We start from the raw sequence: 23,272 nt of genomic DNA on the forward strand, positions 1-23,272 counted from the left end.
AAGTGTAGAGATACTACACTTCATGGACTCTCTTTATGCAGACTTTGTTTTCTGACATGCTTTGTGCTGGGACAGAAACGAAGAAGTCCAGCATAGGGCAGTTGCAGGCTGCAGCTACGCAAAGCATCAGCAAGTTTGTTAAATCATTTCTGTACATCATTCTCTTAATAAAAAGGGATATCTTGACACCAGTCTGTTCATCATAAAGACACTGCACTGAGGATCAGTTTCAGCCTGTTAGAATCTGATGCTGCTCAATGCATATAGTTACATGTGTGTTATATTTTAAAGCCAGTCCTGTCAACACAGGTTCCAAATTTCTTCAAAGTTCTGGAGTGTTTCAGTGTGAGGTGTTTAGTTTGGGCTCATCACTGGTCCAGAGCTGTAATCTTGGTAACCACCGACATCTTTGGGGGAATTCATAGATTCTATCTGACTGGCCTATCAGCAGTTTTTTGTGCAGCCATCATGGCATTGAGGCACCACTGTATCCAAATGAACTTATGTGATGATCTTGAATCACATGTGGTCACTTTAGCCAAAATTTTCACACGTTGGTACCTAGAGTTAGACAATTAAATCCATATTTAGGCACCTAAAAACAGGGCCTGGTTTTCAACATGCTGAGCCCCCAGTGAAGTCATTCAGAACTATGGGTGCTCAGCATCTCTAGAAAAACAAGTTGCTTTCAGGTGTCTCATTAGGAATTGACATCAGTATCAGGAGGTACAGTAATCATTTCCCTCCTTGGCCTGGTTAGCTGGGCCAAGGTCACCTAGGCAGAGCCAAGGATTAAACCTCTTCTTTTTTGTGTCAGGCCTGCTGATGTTTTGAATGAGAATATGGAGCTGTTAAGTGTCTGGGGAACAGATGGAGTAGGAGCTTCTTAACCTACTGGGCCTAAGTACCATGGATAACAGGAGACAGAAAATAAGGAGTGGCTTATCTAGTCTTTTCTCTCTCAAACTCAGGGAGAGATTTTGCTTTCCTGACTGGTCCCCAGAAAAGGGCTTTCATTCTGATTACATTTGTATGTAGACAGGGAGGGTTCCTTATCGGAAGCTTTTGTTTATACCCTGAGAAACTGCTGTGTTCCTCTTTTGGGAGCATTTTGGAGAGACGTCCAAGCCAATGCAAACTTGCCTAACTGTATGCACCTGAGTTTGGGCCTTAACATTTTGCACTCACCCAAAATTTCCAAATGGTAGTGCACCCTGCTGCAAGGTAGCTAGATGGAGCATTTCACTAAGGTATAGCTTCCAAGCAATAGTAAGTTTAGACCAGCAGGCTCCATAGCACTGCAAGTGCCATCCCTTCTTCTAGACCAGCAATGCCTCAGGTTTGTCTGTGGAAGCATAAGGCAAGCTACTTGATGGAAATATGTTTGCATGCATCAGTTAGAGAGAGATCAAACTGAAAACCAACCCTGTGGTTTTACTCTTCTAAGCTCCACCCACAAAATAAGCTTTGCCCACTTGCGCAATGTCAAAATGACAGGTTTCAGAGTAGCAGCCGTGTTAGTCTGTATTCGCAAAAAGAAAAGCAGTACTTGTGGCACCTTAGAGACTAACAAATTTATTAGAGCATAAGCTTTCGTGAGCTACAGCATCCGATGAAGTGAGCTGTAGCTCACGAAAGCTTATGCTCCAATAAATTTGTTAGTCTCTAAGGTGCCACAAGTACTGCTTTTCTTTTTGCGAATGTCAAAATGAGACACTTGAGATACTCAAATTCTGGTCAGGCATGTTCTGCACTGAGCTTTTTGTGTTTGTCTTCTCCACAAGGTTCAAATACACCTCTTGCTGAGCACCTCTTGCTTCCCATATGTGGGTGTCAGATACCACTAGAATTCCTCAGGTTTGCCCTTCTCTTTTCTTAGGGCAATGTGTGCATTTACACAGTACACTGAATTACATGCGGCTCTGTCAGCTTGTGAAACCTATTCAGTTACAGCTGTCAGGCTCCGCTCACTTTCCTTTCCACAAACATGCAAAGACCTTAGGAAACATTCTCGGGAAATATCTATTTTCCCCTTCCTTTTGGGGTCTGTGACTGCACATGCCACATGCAATTACTTATCTGGATATGATGAGTGACAATGAATTTTCAGTCTATCCCCACCCTCTAATACTATGACAGTAGCCTAATGTTTCCAGCAATGATGTCCCAGGCATCACTTGACTCAAGCAGTCTAGGAAAGAAAGGGTCTGAAATGTCCTTACATTTCCCTAATCTTTTTGGGCTGGCTCCTCTCAGCTCCACAAGCTGCTCCTGCCCCCTCTCTGAGAGATTCAAAGGCCCAGAATAAAGAATATTCCTAGGGTTATTTGTTTCTGTTTTGGTCTATTTCAAGGTCCCAAAGAGACCAATTAAAGGAACAGAACCAATACTAACAGACCAATCAGAGAGTAGCAATAATGAAATATATTTGCCAAATACAGTTTGTGTGCACCCCATGAAGTGTGTTTGTGTGAAACATGAATTGAATTGAATCATTTCAAAAACCAAATAAATTCCTACATTTCAAAGCCTGTATGTCAGGGAAATTTTGTTGAGTAAATGATTTGCTCTGGATAGTTTGCACACCCCTAATAATAACTAATCCGTATTTTATTGCAGGTATTAGGGGTAGTCTTTTATTTGTTGTTTGTATTGCGGTACTGCCTAAGAACTCCAATCATGACCCAGAATCTACTGTGCTGAGCATTGTACACAGAACAAAGTTGGGCCCCTGCCCCAATGAGTTTACAATCTAATATCCACACTAGGCAGGCCAGTCATTGTGTGTCCTGCTGTTAATTCTCTAATTGTGTTAGTTTGCAATTCACTTTGGATTAAAGAAACACATTTTTATTGTGGTGAGGTTTGGGGAAGGAAAGGAAGGACTGTTAAATTGAGTCCTAATCCAGTTTTTTTTTTTTTATTACCTGGTGTCTCCATGTAGTTTCTTTAAACATACTGTCTTGAGTAAATCCTGTGATGTGTCCCCTTTAAAAGAGCCTTCAAGGCGGTTGACACGCCCCCATTCAATACCCCATCATAGGCTATGTCCCAGCAGGCTGAGAGCTGGTGTAAAAACTCTACACTGGCTTCCATTTTCTGGGAGTACCCAGTGTGCACTGCACTCCAGCTATGTGGGGTATTGATATAATTACCTATACAGGGCCATTATACGATGATGCCATTTAGAGCAACCTGAGGGTTGCTCTACATTGTGTTGGGGGGTCAAGAAGACCCTCAGCCTGGGCCTGAATTCAGGAGATGCAAATGTATTTTAAAGCCACCTTTGCCACCTCCTCTTTTTTTCTGTCCAAAGGATAATTTGGCCTTTTCTTTAGAAGGCCATCTTAAGCAGCCTGCCTTTATGTCCATGAGATGAAGTGATAGGTCATAACCCCCAGTTTCTCGAACAGTAACTTTCCCAAAAGGACTCTGCCATTGCCTGAAAACTCCAAATGAGGCTGTGAAAGAAGTAAACGCTGTGAGAAGTGTCATTCTTGAAGTTTTTTTCCTTATGATCCTTTCCAAGAAAAAAGTAAACACCTGTGTGTGCAAAAGAAACGTGTGCGCGTGTGTAGCCAGGACCTTTGTTGAAGAAGCCACAAGTTGATAGGTGGAGAATTTTCCAAAAGGCCTAGAGCAGCTCTTAGTAAAAGTCTTTGTGAGAAGAAAAAACTTCTGAATAGCTCATTGATATTGTGAATGCAAAACAACACTTTCCTTTCTCAGCTTTTAAAGTGCCTTTTTATCCCCATCGGTCTTTCTAGTCCCAGGTAGGGAGAAGGAGGGATATCAGATCTTTTAGTCTTTCTTGCTCTCCCCACCCAAAACAAAAGCCATAACATGATCCTCCTTATACTGTACCCCCACCCCCCCCAACAATGATCAGTTAATGATTTAATACAGGCTGAACCTAGCCAGCCCGAACAAACATGAGTGCACAGAGCCTGATTCTCTTCTCACTCATTCTGATGTGACTGTGTATGTGTATATTCAGGACCTGACCCCAAATACTTTCCCTTGAGTCTACATGCCACATTAATAGAAGTGTTAGGTGGGACAACCCAAGTGGCAATCTGTCATCTCCATTAAGAGCCCGCCCAATTAACAGAAGAGGCCATGTGAACAAAAAAGCCTGAAAATATTAAGACTTACAAATACGGTTGTACCAATGAAATTCTCTTGCAATTCATCTGTATTTCTGGTTCTTTTAATCTTTCTTCGGAAACTTCTATATTTAAAAAAAATCCAGAGTTTGAATGTCACAGGTGGTTTGATTATTCATTTGCACCATTAAGCAGCATTTATGCTACTGTTTCCTGACTAACTCTTTGGTACTGACACAACTCTAGATGTGCACCAGGAGTACTCTGAGCTCAACAGGTTGCAATCCACCTCTTTTGTTTTTGCACCCTTTTCATAACACCCACTCCTTTCATCAGCTGCCTCCTTTGTTCCACATTAGCCCTTCCTGCTCTTATTTTGGGCCCGTTTCCATAATCCTCGCCCGCTGATGGTGCCAGCTCGCTGCTCCTACTGGTTCCACACTCCGTAAAAGGTGGTCTTCTGGTCCTGCCTCTCTCTTGGTGGACCTGAAGCCTTTCACCTGCCTGTGATATGCCATTCTGCTTCTCCGCCTTTAGACTCCAGGTGCACCTGACTCTCCCAGTGGCTTCTGCACCGTCAATGCACTTGAAGGTTTCTAAGAGAACATTGGAGTGGAAAGTGTCTCCAGTCCTCCCCTGTCCTGGCTCCATCCATCCTTTCTGGATCTAGGAAACCCCATCCATGCAGAAGAGATTTGCGGGCATAGAGCAAACATACCTTCACACATGCACAGTGAGGTGTGTTTCACAGCATTTATACCTCATTTTTCTCTTTGCTCCTTGGTCTCCAGTGTTTTGATCCCTAAGGTAGTAAATTCTAGATAATTTTCTTTTAGTGTCAGCACAAATATGCAGTATATTTGTAATGTTCTCTCCTGTTCTTCATTCGCTCTTAGGCTGTGTGATCTGAGTAGAGTACTGGTTTGAAGGATATGCTGCTGCTTCAGAAGAAATACTTGGTTTCACATGAACACAAATCTGAGTTTGCCTTCATTGCATTGATCAAACTGTAGCAGCAAATAAAGCTGGTAATTAAAGCAATGAGGTGATACATCTCTCTGGTTTATCAATGACTCTACTCTGCCTTTTAGAAGGCTTTAGTACTAAGGCATATAATGGGTGTTATGCTCAACCTACCTTAAGGGCAAGATGCAGCTAATAAGCACCTTGCTACTGGCTCAAACTAACATGTACAATAATATGATGGCTTTTTGTTTTCACTAAGACCAGTGTACAATATTCCACCCTAAAAACTTCACACAAGCTTCTGAAGAGCCTAGCAAATGCAGCATGATTTAATGGCGTGGAAATATGTCACATAGCCTAAGCAACTTTGCAACATCCAGCTACCTGTATGGCCAGCCACTAAATGCCACAGTATCTGCTGCAGTAGCCCAGCAAGCACACAATCAACCATGCTGGTGCCATTAAAGTTAGACCATCCTGAATGAATACAGTCAGGGCTTTCCTTCTATTTGATGCACAGTTTTCAGGAAGGCTGGAATAGGGTTTAGTGAAGAACAGAGAGAAATGAATTTCTACTCGGATTTGAAAAATAAATGGAAAGGCACTCTCAAAGCGTATTATTGTTGAGTTGTACCCCAAAAGCAGTATCTGTCTATAGTACATACAAAGAGTGCCATCTACTGGCACCGAGGGATAAGATCTGCATATTGTTCATAAATATCAATATCCCATAAAGTTGCCGTCACACTGCAAGATCGCTTTTAGCCGAGTAGATGTTAACCACTACTGTACAGCCCTGGTCAATTCTCTTCTATGATATGCATTCTGTGGACTTAAGGAGAACATTGACTTCTCTCACTGGGAAAGATAACAGTAGCCAATCAGTTAAAAAAGAAAAGGAGAATTCATGAGTGCTGGGGCCGTTAATTCTCCAATTTTTTTCCTGGGAAATCTGCTCTGAAGAAAATTGGCTCAGTGTTGAAACAAAAGACAGAACCCTCTAGGCTATTCTCTAGGGAAGATATATCCCATGATAACAGAAGTCGGTCATGTCCCTAGGACTCTGATAAATAGCTCACTAAGAAGCAGAGATACCTCACTATGAAGTACATTTAGACTTGTTAAGAGGGGATGTTTGTTTGTACTAAGCTGTGCTACCTAGTGAGAAGGAAGAAGCTCTTTCCTGCTGGAGAAATGTCTGCTGTCATCTCTCTGATGGCTCTTATTTATACTCGAGGAGGAGTAGTCATGCTGTCTGATTTATAATGGATAGGACTGGTCGACTGATGAAATACAATATCTGTACCCTTCATTTTTCCTGTTGGTAAAGAGGAAAGGATTGGTGTCAAAGAAAAGGCCTGACAGAGCATCATAGAATGGAAGTAAGATGTCCAAGGATAAGAGCAAAGGATAGATTCAGGGCATCTGGCTTCTAGTCCTAATTCAGTGATTTCTTGTCTTGCTGTGCATTCATTTACTCCTCAGTAAAATGGATATAATAAGTATTTAACACCTGTATAACACTTTACAAGCAGTAATTAGTTAATGGATCCTCCCAGGTCTGTGTGGCATAGGTGGTATTTTACAACCAAATCTTTCCATGTCTTGGACTGTGTACCTTGAAGCTAGGAATTCACATACTGATTAAACCATCTCACTTTGGGATTGGACTGTCTTTTTTTATGCAAAAATAAAGGGTACCAAAGGGGATTGTGGTAAGAAGTTAGCAATACAAAAGGCATGATGCATGCAGGTGAAGTACTAAAGCAGAGATGCTAATGCCATGGGGAGTTCTGCATGAGTCAGACAATTTGTCCCTACAAATGTAGAATCTCCTAGATCAGGGGCAGGCAAACTTTTTGACCCGAGGACCACAATGGGGTGCGAAACTGTATGGAGGGCCAGGTAGGGAAGGCTGTGCCACCTGAAACAGCCTGGCCCCACCCTCTCCCACTTCCCACCCCCTAACTGCCCCCCTCAGAACTCCCAACCCATCCAACTACCCCCCACTCCTTGTCCACCTGACCACACCCCCCCTGGATCCCACCCCCTATCCAACCCCCCCAGTCCCTGTCTGCCCCCCCAACCCCTAACAGGGCCCCTGGGACTCCCACGCCCTATCCAACCCCCCCAACCCCTGACCGCCCCACTCCAGAACCTCCGCCCCATCCAACCATCCCCTGCTCCCTGTCCTCTGACTGCCTCCCAGGTTCCCTAACCATCCCCTGACTGCCCCCCGCCGGACCACCTCCCCCCCCCATCATGCACACCGCCACCCCCTTACCATGCTGCTCTGAGCGGCAGGAGCTCGCAGCCCCGCTGCCCAGACAGAGAGACGCTGAGGCTGCGGGGGAGGGATGGCGGCTAGCTTCCCCAGCCGGGAGCTCAGGGGCCAGGCAGGATGGTCTTGCGGGCTGTAGCTTGCCCACCTCTGTCCTAGATAGATAGCCAGTGGGAGTTTTATAACCAACAGCATGAGGGACAAAGTTTGGCTACTGCTGACCACTTTTGAAAATCCCACCCAATATATCTAGGACAGTCTACACATGTAGGGGCAAATGCTGCTGGTCTTACTCATTAGGAATTCCCAATCACATTAACTGAAGTCTGGCATTAAAGGGGAGTAGGGGGCTAATGGTTAAGGAGAAGCACAGTTACTAGGTAATATGCGCAATTGGAATTCTGGCTTCAGAGTAGCAGCCGTATTAGTCTGTTTTCGCTGAAGTGAGCTGTAGCTCACGAAAGCTTATGCTCAAATAAATTTGTTAGTCTCTAAGGTGCCACAAGTACTTTTTTTTTAAATTAGAATTCTGTTACCATTTAAAGAAGTTTTTAAAATAAAGTAAAGCCCTCTGTGATTAGGAGGCTGCATGTCTTGTGCAGAATCAGCAATTCAGGAAACTTCTGAACCACATAACTGATCCTTCTGTATCCTTAACTCAGTGTATGCGAGCTTATGATTGGGCTAGATAGACCTTTAGTCTGACCCACTATGGCCGTTCTTATGTTCTTAGAGTCCTGGGGATCCAAAAATCAAACATGGGGCCTGATTTTTTCCAGAGGTGTGAGAAACTGCAGCTCCTCCTGCTGACTCCAGTTGGAGGTGCATGTGTTCAGCTCTTCTGAAATCCAGCCCCCACATGGCAGCCCATAAATTCTCCTGACTGCCATGAGCCATCATTACATCATCCATGGGGTAAGGGTGGAGAGGAGAGATCTCATGGGGGAAGAACATGATGCCTCAGAAAATAACATAAGGCTTTCTTGTACAATACAAGAGTTTTTGGCAAAGGCCACAACAAAGATTTGTAGAACACTGCTGAGTTTCAGAATTAAATGCAATAAGAAGATATAGTACTTTCCTCAGGCAGCACTCTGCCTGTTTGTAGTGATATAACCCGAGGCGTTCAGCAAATGCAGGGCCTAATCACATCAGCCACACTATCAGAGGCTCGTTCACCTGCACATCTACCAGTGTGATATATACCATCATGGGCTAGCAATGCCCCTCTGCCACGTACATTGGCCAAACTGGACAGTCGCTACATAAAAGACTAAATGGACACAAATCCGACATCAAGAATTATAACATTCAAAAACCAGTCGGCGAACACTTCAATCTCTTTGGTCACTCAATTACAGACCTAAAAGTGGCAACTCTTCAACAAAAAAACTTCAAAAACAGACTCCAACGAGAGACTGCTGAATTGGAATTAATTTGCAAACTGGATACAATTAACTTAGGCTTGAATAGAGACTGGGAGTTGATGGGTCATTACACAAAGTAAAACTATTTCCCCTCCCCCTTCCCCCCCCCCCCCCCCCGGCTGTTCCTCAGACATTCTTGCTAACTGCTGGAAATGGCCCACCTTGATTATCACTACAAAAGGTTCCCCCCTCCCCCCGCTCTACTGCTGGTAATAGCTCACCTTACCAGATCACTCTCCTTACAGAGTGTATGGTAATGCCCATTGTTTCATGTTCTCTGTGTATATAAATCTCCCCACTGTATTTTCCCCAGAATGCATCCGATGAAGTGAGCTGTAGCTCATGAAAGCTTATGCTCAAATAAACGTGTTAGTCTCTAAGGTGCCACAAGTCCTCCTTTTCTTTTTGTGGATACAGACTAACATGGCTGCTACTCTGAAACCAGTATTTAGATTGTTAGCTCCACAGGGCAGGGGTTTACAGGTTCTTAAACAGAACAGAGCATGTTGCTGGCTTTTTTTCAAGTTGTTAGCAGCAGCAAGAAGATGGGAAACTTTGCTGAATTGGGGCAAGCCAGCCTGTTTGAAAATGGATCTACCTTGGCGTATGGACGCCTATTGAGACTTAGTTTGTCCCATTACTCACCCTACCCCCAACTCTCTACTGCTCACTCATAGGCCTTCCTACTCCTGCCCCCATTTCCCAATCAGGGTACTCCTCCAGAACCCTCTTACCTCTCAATCTTGTCCTCATACACCAACTGAAACCTTCCACCTAACCCCTAAACTCCACTCCTGATCATTCCCAATACATCTCTTCCTTCTACATCCTATCCCCCCCGCTCATACACAAGCTCTTTGCAGCTGGAACCTCACTCATACACCACTGATAACTCCTGCCCCCAGACAACTCACCTGCCTTCCACCCCCTCCCTCTAGTCTCTGCCCTGCCCTCACATAAGCTTTCTCAATTTGGCAGACAAATGTTGCATAGTGAATAGCTCCATTTAAGAGCTCAGGTTGCATATCTGTAGCGCTGATTCCTGGGCTGTTTCTTGCCACTTCAGAAGCAAAGGCTGTGAAAGGTCCTGAGGGGTCATAGACAACTATACAATTCACACTGCCCCAGGTGTGACCCTTAGACGTTCTGAACAGGGAGGTCCATCTGAGTGAGGCAGAGCTGTCTCCAGGTAAAGATATTCTGCACTCCACGCCCCTGAGGGACTGAATAGGGAGGAGCCAGGACTGGTGCTCAGGTGTACTATGCGTGCCCCACCTTCCCTTGGCTTTTACTTCTACAGCTCTCTGGAGTGTAATTGCAAACAGCTGCTGGGGAGAGAGAGGGGATGTGAATCTCTGTAAACACTGGCTGGATCCAGTGAGGGTAAAATATGCTACAAAGCTGAGCTATTCAGTGGCTGTTGGACAATTGAGAAGACATGGAAGTAGTAAGTGTTGTTATATTGTTGCTGCCTTTGGCTTTGCAATGCTAGGGTTAATGGATATCCCCCGGTTCCTGGGACATGTTTGCTGTTTGACTTTTTTTGGTCTGCTTTATAGTTTCAGGTGATTGTCTTTGTAACTAGGCAATAGGTGTGGAAATAACTTCTGAGCATTGCCTGAGGAGATCATCCCAGACAGCCTGTCTGCTCTCTGTTTCTTCTGCTTAGCTGGGGTCTCTTGTCCTGCTCCTATGGTGGAAATAAGAAAAGGAGTACTTGTGGCACCTTAGAGACTAACAAATTTATTAGAGCATAAGCTTTCGTGAGCTACAGCTCACTTCATCGGATGCATTTGGTGGAAATAATGTCACTTAAGGGGCTGGGGAAGAAACTTCAGCTGGGGGTGTTGTGTTTTCCATTAACAATGCCTGTTTCTCCTAGTTCTGATGTCAGCCTGTACTGAGCTCCTCTTCTCCATTTGCATCTAAGCATGGGTGTATTTGCAGGAAAAATCTAGGTAGCTAGTTAACAGGTGATGCACCTTTTATTGTGAAATAGAGCAGTCCGGGAAGTATGTGGCAAGTTTTCAGCTATCTGTGTTGAGTGTGTCATGCAGGGTCAGAGTGCAGTTGGGATTCAACAAAACAAGCTCCTTTGATCCATTTTCTGTTCAGACTTTACCAACCAATAACTTTCACAAAGGGGGATTGCAGTTCTTCCTCTCAAATCTGTCATGTGCACTGTCTGAGTGGGGTTATGCTTTCTTATACCAAAATATTAAATTGCCAATTATCCTACATATGTATAGACTGATCTAACACCAAAATCCCCTAGCTGTTCCTCTTTCTTAAACAGATCCTTTTCTTTTCTTTTCTTTTCTTTCAATTGGGAGGTATTTATATTGGAATAGCAATTTATTTGCAAGGGGAAAGTCAGTTCCCTGGCTGTAAAACATCAGTAGCTTTCAAGCCTGAGAATGTTGTTTTTTTTTTTTTTTAAAGTTGGTGTCGTACTTGCGAAGCATATTATGACTACAGCAGGGCAAATAATTCACTGACTACTTGCCGCAAGTTTCTGGTAATCTCTTAAATATAGTGACTTGGTGAATTCTCTTTCATTGCCTGACTGGCTCTAATTTATAGCTAGCTGCCTCTGACCACAGCCTTGAGCTCTGTCATCTGCTCTCAAAGGGCTGACATGGAGACTTGGTATAGAGGGACTGCTAGCTTGCATTGAGAAATGTACTTACTGATTTGAGGTGCTGCTTTGTTTTAAGGCTGCACTGAGGTTAGCCACATGGTCCATCTGAGTGTGACTGACTTTTGTCACGCGGGCTGAATCTGTGCAAAGGGTTTGCAGTGAGTGTTAGATCCCCTCTGATCAGTCAGGTTTGAAATTATCATGATTCTGACCGGAGGATGCTTATATAGCTAAAAGGCCTTTGAATCCTACCAGGACACCTTGGTTCTACTCCTTTCTCCACCCAACATTCCCTGGCAGTCCAGTGCCCTCCACCTGTTTGGACACTTGGTGGTCCTGGAGACCCATTTTGTATCTTTTGGAGACAGGTCTGTACCACTCCTGTGGTTCTTGGAAGCCCTAGGAAAAGACCTCTCCCCACCTAGAACAGGCAACTGGGAAGGAAAATGCATCCTTTACCCCTGCAGCAGTTTTATATTGTCAAGTGGCAGATGGGGGGAGGGGGGGCTTTACTTCTAAGCTCCTCTGATGCCTGGAATTGAAGCTCCCTAACTCTGTGAATGCTTGATTCCCAGGGAGTCCTGAGGCAACTGTTAAATGCCATTTAAATTAATACATGGGCCAAAGGTGTTAACATAACCCAGTTGAAGAGCAACATTAAGCAGTTTAAAAGAAGGTTCTGGTCTGGTGTACAGCGACCTCAACTTGCATAGTACAATGGCAAACACCATTAAAAATCATTTTAACCCAGGAGTTGGCAACCTTCGGCCCGCAACCCAACAGGATAATCAGCTGGCGGGCTGCGAGATGTTTTGTTACGTTGATCGTCCTTGGGCATGGTCCCCCGCAGCTCCCAGTGCCCACGGTCTGCTGTTCCCAGCCAATGGGAGCTGTGGGAAGTGGTGTGGGCCTCAGGGATGTGCTGGCTGCCAGTTCCTGCAGCTCCTATTAGCTGGGAACAGTGACACACAGCCATTGGGAACTGTGGGGTCTGTTCCTGCAGATGGTCAATGTAAACAAAACGTCTCTCGGCCCGCCAGCGGATTACCCTGATGGGTTGCATGCCGAAGATTGCCGACCCCTGCTTTAACCTTTTTTATTAAGGATGAAGAAAAGAAGGAAAAACAGTGAAAGCATTTGAAATTAAGATATTAAGTAAGGCTTTCATTTTAACAACATCTCTTGTTCCCTTGCCCTTACACTGGAGAGTTTTTGTTTTTAGAGGGAAAGCTGCCCTTGTTTGATGGTCTCTTGGATGATGTGAAAGACTGTAATAATTGTCCTTGTGAGGAAAAGAGAAGTTAGCTGAGATGGGCTGGAACTGTTGCTGTTGAAGTCTAATCCTGTATCCTAGAAGACAAAAAAAAAAAAAGATACACACGAGAGGTGAGAGAAAAGAACACCAAAAGTAGAGAAAACGGCTTCTGTCTCTGGTGTTGACTTGCTCGCACTCGCTGCTGGTGAAACATAGGCCCAGCACATGGCCTTATCAGTCACACTGAAACCTGGTTAACTTGTAGCAGGAGTGGGCTGTTTAGGGCATTGCTGTTGCCTCTTTCTGGTCATGCTGCTGTAAGCTTGTTGCAAAAAAATGTTGTCTGAAGCAGAAAGAAAGAGAAAAGAAATAAGGTGAGGCAGGAAAAGGGCACGGGGGGGGGGGGAGAAGGGGGGAGATACAGTCTCACATCTCAGGTGGTGGGGTGTGTCAAATGACTTCCTTTCTGGCCCAATTTGGTCAGGACATCTCAAAATTAAGGTGAAGAAGGCTAGGAGTCCTGGGGGGACAGGCGTGGCAGCAGCCATAATGGTGAAGCTCACTCCAGTAGCTGATTTTTTTTTCTCCCCTCCATGCCAAAGTCTTTCCATCACTCCCATTTGGGGGTCCTTAAGGATGGAATATCCTGTCATTATTTTGTCCACTAATTGGGTCTAGTTTCCAACACATGAATTCTGGTTCACCATTTCTAGTTCCACGCTCTTCTTATTTACCCAGCATGATCTTAACACAGTCCTTGAGTTCTGTCAGTAGGCCTCTTCGTTTGGATTGATTCATTCTTAGTCTGCCTTCTGCAACTCTTTCCACCAGCACTTGTTGTTTTATAGATTATTGCAACATCTTATGAAATTACATTCACTTTTTACAATTGAACTCCCAATTAGAGTAAATTTGTAGTTATCACAATAGTACCATGCTAATCTTTACAGGTTACTCTCTACCTGTGGTGTTTTCCTTTCCTACTACATTAGGTGCTTTGGTTGCTATTGTAGGGTGTGCTTCGGGCTATTTCTACTCCAGAAATTCATGGGGATTTGGGGAAGAAGTGACCTATATTGGGAAGAACCTCAAGATTGGTAGGTAGGTTAGTAGGGGTGGAGGGCCACCATGGATTTCATTGTGAAACTGACCTCTCTAGGATTTGTCTAGCTAGCATGTGCTTGAAATGGGCTTGCGTCTCTTTACCTCCACTGTTACATTTGCGGTTTGACAATGTCCTCCTTCAGACTTGGTCTTGTTTCCATAACAGGCACCCTCCTGCATGGAATGTTAGATCTGCTCAAGTGTTATAATTTTTCATAAATAATTTGCCCTGCTCTAGTACATATGGTAGTGCCAAGTGTGCCTTTAAGTCTGTGTTTCATGGGCATACAAAGTGTAGCTAGTGCCAACTACCTGAATCTGATAAGGTTTGTGACATGTTTCCTTTTCAAGGAGGGTGGGGAGAATTGGAGAGTCTAAAGTACTATGGCTGCAGTTAGCATAGAAATATTATTATAAAGCTTTAACAACATCTGCACTTAAAAATCACTCTTCATTCCTAGATCCTTTGTCTGCAAAGTGGGGGGAAAATAGCAGTTCAGCAAAGAACACAGACACTTAAAGAAGCCAGGGTGAAACTAGATAATCTGTCAATTAATTAAGCAAAGTGAATTATAGTTGCCATTTCAAGGCAAGAGAAATAACCTGAGGGAAAGAGGGATTTGTATTCACATCCTTCTTAATTAAGGTAAGGGTGGGGAGAGGGAGGACGCAGAACAGAAGACAGAACTGTTAACTCTTGCCATCCCATTTTACCATTAGGTGGTTAACAAACAGGTGTGGGTTTAATGAACTACATACACTGTACCAAAGAAGACAAGTCATGTCAAACATGCTGATTGCATTTATAAGCTCCAAAATACTTGTTTCCTCATGTACGGTTGCGTATGTCTCATGTATTACCCAGTTTCTCACTGATACCATTAAACACCTGAAATGCATTTAAGGCGCTATAAACAGTTTTAAGTCCTTCAGGTGTTGCTTCAGTATACACAGCTGCTTGGTGCCCCTGCAGTAGAAACAATGGTACCTTATTTTGTCCCGTTGTCTGTTTGGTGTACTCATGGCTCTCTATGGTGACTTGGACAGAGGGTGACAGTTTTCTTTCTTTCTGGAAATCTCCATAATAGACTAGTCCAGCTTCTTATAGTGAATCACACAGCTGGTCCCAAATATGAAATATAATAGAAGCAATTCACTCTCCTCCGCGGGCAGGTTCTTTACATCATACACTGTTATGTGAAAGTAGTAACATTACTGAAAGGGGTTATTCAAGAGAAATTCAGTGTTTAATAAATTGTGCAATTTAAATAAAATTCAGTCAAAACCTCAGTATGCTATTCATCTGTTCTGCCTTAAAGTTAAGGGTCTAAACACTTCTTCTGCCCCTCCCCCACCCTGAAGAAGGAGGTTCTGTCCTAAATTATTTTTTCCAGTTTCCTCATTAGACAGGTTCTCATGAAGTATCACAATTCTTTGCATTGAACTAAATAGTTAACCTGGTGCAGTGCACCTAATGTAATCATGGCATAGAACAAGTGTTATAGAGCAGTCCAAGGACTTGAGTAGCTCATAAATTTGACGTCCGGCTTTCTTTAGTCTTACTCAGGACTGAATTCAAAAAGTGTATTGCAGATAAATATCAGACTCCTTATTTTTCATCATAGGACAGCAAAATGCCTGGGACAAACCTACAAAGTTCACTAAACTTTGCCCACATCTTTTTTAAAATTGAAATTAAACAAGTTTGTGGGTTTTTTAAAATGCTAATCTTTCAGGCAAATGTAGAAAAATGACTTTTACTGACAATATATTTTCCTGCCTGGATAACTTGTCTTTCCTACCCCATGTTATGTGTTTATCTGGCATGCTGAATGTATAGTGGTGATTAGAAATCTGGTTTCAGAGTAGCAGCTGTGTTTAGTCTGTATTTGCAAAAAGAAAAGGAGTACTTGTGGCACCTTAGAGACTAACAAATGTATTTGAGCATAAACTTTTGTGAGTTACATCTACATGCATCTGATGAAGTGAGCTGTAGCTCATGAAAGCTTATGCTCAAATAAATGTTAGTCTGTATTCGCAAAAAAGAAAAGGAGTACTTGTGGCACCTGAGACTAACATGGCTGCTACTCTGAAACTTTTCTGAGAAGGAGACTCTAGAAAGCTAGTCTGTGGGTGGACAAGGTATTAAGTGCTCTGGCAGCAGCAGGCACGCATGTCTGTGTTTCATGTCCCTAAATAAAATAGTTTTCTTAATGTCAGTTAGCTTGTATCATTCCCAGCACTTACCTCCGCTGAACGCGCGCCCCCCCCCCCAACGCTTCGTTGTATTGAAACAATTTCGCACTTGAAAAGTACTAGCTTATGAGGTGTAGAACTAGTAATGAGTCAATCTTCATTTGGGGGCAGATCAACTGAAATCAATGGATCTATGACCAGTTTACACCAGCTCCCTTCTTGTTTCCCCATTCAGTGTACGCAGCTGCCTTCTTACCAAAAATACATCCTCGTGGATGTGTGTACATGAAATTTGCTCTTGATTTGAAGATATCTTTTGGCTTAGCTGCTGCTTTGTTTAAATATGTCTCTCTGGTAATAGTGTGTCCATCTGTCTCCGAACTCCCGCTAGGATTCTCCTTTCACTGTGCTGACATTCAAAGGGGTCCCTGAATCCCAGTTCTCATCTCCACCTCCCTCATTAATAAAGATTCCTAAACCCTTGTCTCTCACCTTGGCCCTGATCGGGTGTGGTCTGAGTATCTTCTCATGCCATTGTCTTTAATGGAATATTGGTGTGTTCAGCGCCTTGCAGGATGGTAATGAGTGTAACCAAGCAACTATTTTCCAATCCGCACCTATGTGGGTCACTATCCAGTGTACCTGTAGCTCTGTCGATCCCAGGATATGAGAGACAAGGTGGGTAAGGTAATATCTTTTACTGGACCAACTTATGTTGGTGAGAGAGATGCGCTTTCCAGCCACACACAGCTCTTCTCCAGGTCTGGGAAAAGTACTGCCAGCATCACAGCAAAATGCAGGCTGGAACAGAGAGTTTAGAATAAGTAGTTAGCACATATTGTAAGGGACTGTTGGAGGTAGAGTGGCCCATTAACAGCTCTGCAACAAGGGGACAAAAAGAGCAGGTGAGTGGGTTACAGATTGGATTTACGGCATATTACAGCAGTATTTCTGTTCAGTCCATGATTTTTAGTGTTTAGCAGAGCAATGAATTTCCGCTTCCAGGCTTGTCTTTTGAAAGTGTTGTGCAGGTTTCCTTTGAGGATGCGGACGGATAGGTCAGATTGCTTTGCAGAAAGCGTTCATCCACAGGTGATCTTTCCTGTGTGAGCTCATTTAAGAGTGTAGTGAGTGTCTCATTTCACCCACATAGTTATTGGGACACTGGATGAGGGACACCGCATGTTGTGATAGGCATGTGTAGGATCCATGGATCTTGAAAGGTGTTATCATTGTAGCAGTGGAGATGTATTGTTCTGGCAGGGTCTCATGGCACTTTGCATTGCTGTGTTGTGGGGAACTTGCCACTGATGATGATCTTGGAGAGGTTGTGGTAGTGGTTGAGGCCAGCCAGAAGTGGGGTTTGAGGATGGGGTCCCCACTGAGTATGGGTTGCAGTTGTTTGATTACCCCACATGGATTCCACTGTGAGGTGACAACTAAGTGTGTCATCAGAAAGGATTTTATTTTTGTACTGAAGCAAATTGTTTTGAGGTATTTGGGTGGCCTGTTCCATGATTTGATCATCTTCTCTGGGGGATTGTCCTTGTTTGGCAGAAGCTTGTCTCTCTCCAACAGAAGTTGGTCCAATAAAAGATATTACATCATCCACCTTGTCTCTGTATCTGAAAGTCACTGTCTACTCCTTTTGGAGACTGTAAGTTGGGGGGAGGGGTTTATACTGAAGTAGCTCGTGTAACTTTAAACACATGAGATTTAATATTGGTCTTCTGTTTAGTTTTGGTTGAGTGGTGTGGTATCTGCACCCTTTGGCAATTCACGTAATGTTTTTTGTAAACTGCCATTAAATTTTAATCCACTTTTCCACCAAATGAACAGTCTGGACTAATTGCCTCTTTGGAGAATGCCAATAACCTTTCTGCTGCTTTCCCCCACCTTTAGAAAGGCATAAGTGACTTCAGAGCACTCAGAGCAAAATTTCAAAATGATGCCAATTTTTCAAATACTGTGTCACAACCTCCCAAGAAGCCTCCTGTAGAAGGTTTACATCTACCAAGCTCCGACACTAAGGGCGTGTCCAGTCCCAGAATCCTGAATCAAGGGAAAGTGCTGGAGTCTGAACAAAAGAGAGAACAACTTTGTTTTGCTGTGCATAGCTCAGAGCTAATGCAGGCCAAACCTTTGATATTGCCTAGAGTCAAGCATGGCAACTTGTATCTAGCAGGGAAGAATGAAGATACAAAGAATAAAGCCTTGGAGGGATCACTTTGTGCAGATGCACCTCCTAGAGGGGATTCGCAGAAACCCTGTCCAACTTCTTGCATTTATCAGCAGGCAGCTGTTAATGCAAATTCGGAGGAAGGACTGTTAAACTCCTTCCGCCATACTCTGCAGATCTGGGAAAATGCTTCAGCTCAGAATGACAGAAAGTGTGCAGTGCTTCCACCGTATGTAAGTGGGAATCCTTCTGCTCAGCCAGGGGTTCTGAACACTGCCCCCAGAGCAGAAAGCAACAAAATGAGAAGTGCTGGGAAGGAGCAAGTATTGGATTTCTCTGTCCAAAAGAAATCTCTCCCAGACAGCAAAATGCCTGTACTGCCCCAGACTTCTTCACCTCCCTGTCCATCCAGAGGTTACAAGAGCGCTGAGCAAAGCCCTAAGGTGACTGGATTCTCTCAGCCTGCTTATGATCCACACAAGCCAAGTGAGACCTCTCAGTATCTGAAAGGTAAATCCAGCCTCACAACATTTACATGGTATTTATACGGCATTCTGCCAGTTTTGAGGCTCAGCCATGAAAACTTTAATGCAGATCCAAAAGAGAGAGCATATAGGATCAGTTTGGATGGGTACCTACATGCTGCAGAATTGAGCAGCAGGCTTCCAGAGAGAACTCTCTTCTAGTGGTGCTTCGCCATAGCAAGGTATGGCGAGAACTGATATGTAGGGGTGCACAAAACTGACAAATAGTTTTGGTAGGAAAAGAAAAGAAGGTGAGTAACTGGCTAGCTAGGCCCTTTCAAACTCTGAGGGGTTGGGGGGACCGAGGACTGGGGGGGGGGAGGGGTAAATTCAAGTTCTGGAAACAAGGTTAAGGAGGAAGAATGTGTTTCATTTGAATCAGTTTGCCTATCCTTGCACTGAACATTGGACAGACTGGATTCATTTTTCTATAAAGCTAACTCTTGAGAAAAATGGAGCTGGTTTGAATCCTCCAATCTGTACATTTTCCCCCAACTTTGGGAAGTTCAGGTCCAAACTAAGAATGCGCTCGCTCCTTTGGGTATTTCTTCTAGAAACATGCCACCAAGGAGGTATTGAGCAGCAAGTTCATTTTATTAGCTTCAGATTTAGTGCCAAAATATTGAAAAGATTAAATCCTTAGCCCTGCCTTGAGTACAGGGGACTGGATTAGATGACCCTCTTGAGTTTCCTTCCAGTTCTACAATTCTATGAAATCCTGTTTACTCTGGAAAGCTACCTTACTGGAACTGCATATTTAAGAGTTATACTGCTGAAGTCTAGAAAATGAAAAACTTATTGGCACAGAGAATTCAATTTTTTGTAACAACAAATCAAGAAATAGATCACACTCAAATGTGGCCCAATTGTATAACAATCTGAAGAAACAGAAAAAGAGCCTTCTGCTTTCTTACTACTACTTCTACTCATTCTGTAGCACCACTGAAAAATCAGGCCCCACAATGAGTAAGTGTCTACATATAAAATGAGAATAGGTAAATTTTAACTGGGAAGGAAACTGTTTGACATTCCTATCAATTTTTGCCAATTTATGCAAACACAGTCCTATATGCAAAAAGAAAAGGAGTACTTGTGGCACCTTAGAGACTAACAAATTTATTAGAGCATAAGCTTTCGTGAGCTACAGCCCACTTCATCGGATGCATTTCTGTAGCTCACGAAAGCTTATGCTCTAATAAATTTGTTAGTCTCTAAGGTGCCACAAGTACTCCTTTTCTTTTTGCGAATACAGACTAACACGGCTGCTACTCTAAAACAGTCCTATATGAATTATTACTTCTCATTTCAAGTAAAAACTGACTCTCTCTCCTTGTGGCTCTTGTTACAAACAGCATCAGAACCTTTCCTCTATCAAGCTGGCACAGAAAGACAACTTGATGTCAAGGATACCAAGCCTCCAAAAGTTAAACCACTTCCTTCAGTTGAATCTCTTGGTTCCCCTCCAAAGAAACCTCTGAGGCCCCCAAAAGTGAATCTCTGTGCCTTCCGGCAGTCAGCTCCACATGTCAGCAGAAAAAACAAAACTGGTAAGAGATTTTGTTTTGGTTTTCAACCAGGTCTGCTAGAAACTCCTTTGATTTTACATTTTCTGTCAGAAAATGCCTTTTCATCGAAGACCTTGTTTACGCGACACGCCACCATGATCTATGCGCTGCCTCGGAAGGCAGTCCGTGTCCACGCTCACTGGTGTGTGGGGCAAACATGGTAGTGAAAGGCTCTAGCAGGGGGAACAGTGGGGAAAGGCTCCTAAGGGAGCTGCCAGAGCCTTCCCCATGCTTTCCTGCTGCAAGAGCCTTTCACTGCAGTGGGCACTGTTTGGGTGCGTAGAGAGCTGTGTAGGGTATATATCCCGGGACTGAGGCATATTCTACATACATTCTACTCACCTAAGACATGCATTACCATATACTCTGCTATTTATACCCATGCTATCTGGGTGTGTAGCATCTGCACTCTACATGCCACTGCAAGTGTATACCTACCGTAACTTGAAATATTTTGTGGGAACAGGGTGATATATATTTTTTTAAAGACCTTTTGGATGGAAAGGGAGTCAAGATTTTGTTTTGATAGGTGTTTTTGGGGGAGGGTTTCAGATTCAGAACCAAAATAAACTTAAAATTTCCCATGGGACAGAGGCCGTTTTCCTACCAGCTGTAGTTTTCTAGGCATTATTTTATAATGACTATTATTGCTGACAACTGCAAACTAGCTGCTCAAAATGTTAGCTGATTTGTATCACTCTTTTGACTCTTTCAATGGGAAGTTCCATAAACTTCTGACAATACAGCTGTGGACATGCATAATGAAATCGGTAGGAGTTGGTGCATTAATCTCCATTTTTTTTCATTGAAATTCAGTGGTGAAGTTTTAAACCCTCAAACATTGAGAAACAAAACTTCTGCATTTGTCGGGGTAAACTTAACTCACTGGAACTGTATATGTGGAATACTATGGATTACTGACTAAGTTTCTCATCTTATGTCTACAATTGGATGTAGTGGCACGATTCCCATCTCGCATAGTGCATATGTCATCTCTCATTGAGCTAGCATGCTACAAATAGTAGTGTAGCCATTGTGGTGTGTGCTAGTTGCCTGAGTACAAACACTCCTGGACCCTGTGTGTGTGCGTGTATGTCTACACGCACTCAGGGTGGCTAGCATGTGCTACACTGCTATTTTTAGAGCACTAATTCAGATGAGTGCTAGCACAAATATCTCTGCGGAAAGTTGGAAAACCTTTAATAGCATTCCCACGAGAACCCTAGGTCTTGCATTTTCTGACTTCTAATTAGATTGAAATTATAACTATTGTTACGTTATTGAAAACTTTGTTTTAAAACTTAACTTATACTCTTTGCCATCTCCCTTTGCTGGTCAACTATTTATCTACAGAAAAAGACAATGGCCATACTAGGTCAGACCAGTGGTCCGTCTAGCCATTGGCCAGTGCCAGCTATTTCTGAGGGAGTGAACAGAACAGGGCAATTTATTGAGTGATCCATTCCCTGTCATCCAGTTCTACCTTCTAACAGTCAGACGTTTGGCAACATTGAGAGCATGGAGTTGTCCTTAACCATCTTGGCTAATAGCCACTGATGGACCTGTCCTCCATCCATGAACTTGTCTAATTCTGTTTTGAATCCAGCTATCCTTTTGGCCTTCACAACATCCCCTGGTAATGAGTTCTACTGGTTGGCTATGCCTTGTGGGAAGTATTTCCTTATGTAAGGTTTTTAAACCTGCTGCCTATTAATTTCATTGGATAACCCAGAGTGTTTGTGTGATATGAATAGGTAAATAACACCTTCCTCCTTCCTTTTATCAACACCATTCATGATTTTTATAGACCTCTATCATATTCCCCCTTACTCATTTCTTTTCCAAGCTGAAAAGCCCCAGTCTTTTTAATCTCTCCTCATAGGGAAGCTGTTCCATGCCCCTCATGATTTTTGTTGCCCTTTTCTGAACTTTTTCCTATTCCTAATATTTTTTTTTTTTTTGATGGAGCAACCAGAACTCTGTTTATATAGAGGCAGCATGATATTTTCTGTCTTATTATCTATCCCATTCCTAATGGTTCCTAACATTGTTAGCTTTTTTTTTTTTGACTGCTGCTGCACATTGAGCAGTTCAGAGGACTATCCATGATGACTCCAAGATTTCTTTCTTGAGTGGAAACAACAAATTTAAACCGCATCACTTTGTATGTAATGCACGTTGGAAAACATAATCCCAACTATACTCTGCACTTATCAACATTGACTTTCATCTGCCATTTTCTTACCCAGTCATCCAGTTTAGTGAGATCCCTCTGTAACTCTTTGCAGTCTGCTTTGGACTTAACTAGCTTGATTAGTTTTGTATCATCTGCAGATTTTGCCACCTCGCTGTTTATCCCCTTTTTCCAGATCATTTATGAATGTTGAACAGCACTGGTTCCATACAGATCCTTGTGGAACTGCTGCTATTTACCTCTCTTGTGAAAACTGTTTACTGATACCCTTCGTTTCCAATCTTTTAACCAGTTACTGATCCATGAGAAGACCTTCCCTCTTATCCTGTGACTGCTTAAGTATCTTTGGTGAGGGACCTTGTCAAAGACTTTCTGAAAGTCCAAGTACACTAGATCACCCTTATCCACGTTTGACACCCTCAAAGAACTGTAATAGATTGGTGAGGCAGGATTTCCCTTTACAAACGCCATGTTGACTCAATATGGGGATAGTTGAAATCCCCTGTTATTGGGTTTTCTGTTTTTTGTAGCCTTTCTAATCTCCTTGAGCATTTCAAAATCCCTGTCCTGGTCAGCTGGTCGGAAGTGTATATTCCTACCACTCTCCTCTTGTTCAAGCACCGAGTTTCTATCCATAAAATATGGTACAGTTTGATTCATTTAAGATTTTTCACTATATTTGACTGCTTTCTTTCACATATAGGGCCACTCTCCAACCTACTCTGCCATTTCCATATATATTGTAGCCTGGTATTACTGTGTGCCACTGATTATCATTTGTTCCATCAAGTTTCTGTGATGCCTATTGCATCAAAATCCTCATTTAATACCAGG

At 43.2% G+C, this 23,272-nt stretch overlaps 1 protein-coding gene across 5 annotated transcripts in view; it reads left to right on the forward strand.

Annotated features, from left to right (window-relative positions):
* The first annotated feature begins 10,019 nt into the window (after positions 1 to 10,019).
* FYB2 (FYN binding protein 2) overlaps positions 10,020 to 23,272 on the forward strand; it is a 42,631-nt gene continuing 29,378 nt past the window's right edge. For 4 of the 5 annotated variants that reach the window (XM_043490519.1, XM_038413845.2, XM_038413846.2 and 1 more), the window contains exons 1-3: positions 10,020 to 10,227; positions 17,879 to 18,665; positions 20,032 to 20,226. In XM_043490519.1, the coding sequence (XP_043346454.1) occupies positions 10,219 to 10,227; positions 17,879 to 18,665; positions 20,032 to 20,226 (991 nt within the window). In that variant the 5' untranslated portion in view covers positions 10,020 to 10,218. The remainder of the gene's footprint in view (positions 10,228 to 17,878; positions 18,666 to 20,031; positions 20,227 to 23,272) is intronic. The other variant, XM_038413843.2, reaches the window with a different exon arrangement.

This window comes from Dermochelys coriacea, chromosome 8, assembly GCF_009764565.3.
Source record: "Dermochelys coriacea isolate rDerCor1 chromosome 8, rDerCor1.pri.v4, whole genome shotgun sequence".
NCBI classification, from domain to species: Eukaryota; Metazoa; Chordata; order Testudines; family Dermochelyidae; genus Dermochelys; species Dermochelys coriacea.